Source organism: Microtus ochrogaster, unplaced genomic scaffold (assembly GCF_000317375.1).
Source record: "Microtus ochrogaster isolate Prairie Vole_2 unplaced genomic scaffold, MicOch1.0 UNK70, whole genome shotgun sequence".
In the NCBI taxonomy this organism is placed as follows: Eukaryota; Metazoa; Chordata; class Mammalia; order Rodentia; family Cricetidae; genus Microtus; species Microtus ochrogaster.
The window spans coordinates 66,185-69,474 of record NW_004949168.1 but is presented as its reverse complement, the minus strand read 5'-3'; the positions used below and the strand labels follow the sequence as shown (position 1 = coordinate 69,474).

At 56.8% G+C, this 3,290-nt stretch overlaps 1 protein-coding gene across 1 annotated transcript in view; it reads right to left on the bottom strand.

Moving 5' to 3' along the window:
* The window catches only part of Uck2 (uridine-cytidine kinase 2), a 69,668-nt gene extending 67,411 nt beyond the window's left edge, over nt 1-2,257 (bottom strand). The window contains exon 1 of the mRNA XM_005370081.2: nt 1,888-2,257. Coding sequence (XP_005370138.1) covers nt 1,888-1,986 — 99 coding nt within the window. The 5' untranslated portion in view covers nt 1,987-2,257. The remainder of the gene's footprint in view (nt 1-1,887) is intronic.
* Nucleotides 2,258-3,290: the final 1,033 nt, after the last annotated feature.

Genomic DNA, 3,290 nt, shown 5'->3' with positions numbered 1-3,290 from the left:
ACACACACACACACACACACACACACACACACACACACACAATTCTTTAACCATAACAAGCCATCCCATGCCCAAGATGTTCATTTTGAAAACTGCACCAAGAGACCCTTCTTTGGTTGGGAGTTCCCTCCTCTTCCTTGATGAGAAACAGGTCAACACAAAACTGGCTACTCCCACAGTGGCTAACTGCCCCTCCCATTCCAGCGGTCTAGGTGGTCCTTCAAACCCATCCTTAATATCAACTGTGAACGCTGTTTAATAGAACACTAAATAAGGATGTTTTCGCCTTTTCAGTGTGTCACATTTCGGCCTCTGTGATGACTGAATTATTTAGGGGATGACCAAGGTCATTGTTTCTAAATGTTCCGTTCATCTGCAAGTTTAAAGTCTCTTCCCCACTAAGAGAACTGGACTTGAGGCCAACTTGCAACCTCCAACTTCACCCCAGGCATCTCTCTGGAAACACAGCCAGGAATTAGAAAAGGCACCTCTAGAGCAGGAACACTGGGAAGAGAACAGGGTGGCAGAGCTAATTCCAAAACGAGCCAATAAAGAGTCCTGATAGGACTGGCATCCGGGTTTTGCCTAGCATTCCTAGACGCACTAGTGAAGAACATATTTTTAAACTTAACATGTTATAAGGCAAAGAGAACATAACCTAATTCAGAGACCCAAACAGCATTGCAGCGTGCTAGCCATGGAAGCTAAAGACGACTTGAACTTAATAGATACCGGAGTTCTACAGGATACAACGCTGAGTCTGGGCTACTGGCCTAAAGTACTCCAGACCTGAAGGGAAAATACAAAAAAAAAAAAAAAAATCAAAATGGAGGAGGGGCCAAGGAGAAAAGGGCTGGAAGCAAAAAACCTCGTGGCGCGTGGCGCGCATCTCATGGCGCCACCCAGCCTTCCTGCTCCGCGCTCTCCAGCCTGGGGACTCACCATCCCGCCTCACCAGCCCCCCCAGCACGCGGCGTCCAGCTCCCCCACTCCCCGGCGCCCCTCGTGGAGCCCGAGCGCCCACTGAACTTGGAGGCTGTTAGACGGAAGGCGAGCCAGCAGCCACATCTGAAAAGGCAGCGAGGGGGGGTAAAGAAAGAACCATCTGGGAGGGCTCCACCCTTCTCCACCTGCAGAAAAGACCCGAGGTGAAGCCAAAGATGCCTGTCACTGCTGGGGGAAAAAAAAGAATGGGGGGAGGGGGTCCCTCGGAAAGTCAGACTCGGTAGCCCCTTCCCTGGGGTCCAAGGAAAGAAAGAGAGCGACCCGGACGCCGGAGAGCACGGAACCAGTACAACTTTCTCACTAAGACTGATCCCGTTTTCTCTCCCAACTGTAAAAGACAGCAACCCCCGCTGTCATCCCATCCGCGACAGCGCCCACCGAGCTTGGCTCCCTCCCGGAAAGCCCTGCACCTCTTAGGTGGGCTCCCGGTAGCCGGCGCGCCACCTCGCGCATCCCCGCCACCCTCGCAGCCCGTGGGTTTGGGCGGCCGGCCAGGGCCAGACCGAGGCGGAGGAGCGCACGGGGGCTCCCCAAAAGCCCCATCCTCATCCCCGACTAGCAAAACAATAAGCATCCGCTTTTCGCCCCTCCCCCACAGGACCCTGACCACGAGTCCCAGCCGCCACGGGGAACTGGCGAGAGAGCGCACCAACCCTGCGGGGAGGGTAGTGGGGACCCACACCCGGGACCCTCAATTGTCCCAGTACCCCGCCGATCCCCAACGCCGCGCCCGGAGCCAGCGCGAGGCTGGCGGCGCCTGAGCGCGGCGTCCGGGAACGAGGAGCGCGCGGGCCACGCGGTGGCAGGCTGCAACTGCCACGGCCCGCGGGCGCCGGCCACATGTGCCGCCCGCCGAGCGGGTAGGGCGCGCGGACCCCTTACCTTGCCGCTGGCCGTGCCCCCGCTCACGCCGATCAGGAAGGGCTCGCCGCCGTTGGGCTGCTGGTGGTTCTGCAGGGTCTGCTCGCTGTCCCCGGCCATGACTCGCGCCGCCCCTCCTCTCGCAGCCTGTGCGAAGCGACGCACGCTCCCCGCCCGCGACCGACCCGGCTCGCTCAGCGTCTTCGCCGCCGCCGCCGAGGTCGAGGCTGGGCCGGCCGGCCGCGGCTGGAGCGGGGGAGGGGTGGGAAGGGGAGGCCGAGACGGCTTTCCCGGAGGTGCCGAGAGCTCTCCTGTGCCAGTGGCGGCCCGTGGGGTTTACATCCCAGGCAGAGGTCAGCGTGATGAGGCTGCTCCAATCCGGGCCGGCTGCGAGCTGCTATTCGCCAGGAGTCTGGCCCCAGCCTCCGCCCCGCCCGGGCCCCGCCACCGCAGCCTCCGCCCGAGGTCTCTGGGAAAGGTGTGAGCGCCACTCCCCTCCCCACCCGCCGGATTAACCCTTTGCCGGACGGAGCCAGAGCCCGGGAGAAGAAACTGGCTGGGTCAGCGTTTTAATGCGCCTGTCTGCCTCCTATTTCAAAAGAAATCAAAAGCCAGAAGAGGCTGCCGAGAATGGAGGAAGTGCCTCAGGTTTGAGACGCAAAGCTGGGAAAGGCTGGGAAGATGGAGCTGGGGCACAATTAGTGCCTGGACCCTTTATCCACACTAAAACTTGTGTTTTTACCCTTCCCACGCCCAGTATGCCAAAATAGTTTGTCAGCCGCTTGACTTAAGAGATTTCCTGTCTTGGAAACCCCCAAGTGCCATTTTCTTTAGCAGGTCTGTCCTCATGTGACTCCCCAAATGAAGGGTGACTTGAGGACAGTTCCCCCTCCTGGATAATCAGTGCCCTTCCACACCGCAGCATCCTGGATCCCCGTTACTGACATTCCTGTGAAGCTAGGGTTGATGAAAATAGAAACATAAAGTCATTTCGATTCATCGATGACTTTTAACTGTCGTAGTTTATTAGCCGGCCATGTGTCACTTAGTTAGGAAGACAATACCAAATAGAGACAGAGGAGTCGTCTTCATCTCCAGAGCCAAATTTCTTCCTCGGTGATCCCATCGATAAAACGGAAATAATAATGGTGCTCACACGCTAGGATTTTTGTTGGCTGTCAATGAATTATCATAGGTAAAGTTTTTCGAACAATGTTTGAATATCACTGTTGAGCCTGTATTGGGGCTTGAAAAGACTTCTAAAGGACTGAACCAACTGAACCAGAAAGAGCAGCTATGCTTGGCACGTGTGAAAGATTCTCTGGACTCTAAACCTTAGCACTGAACTGATGGGACCCTAAAGGGGGCTTAAGAGGTTGGAGAGAGCCGGGTGGTGGTGGCGCACGCCTTTAATCCCAGCACTC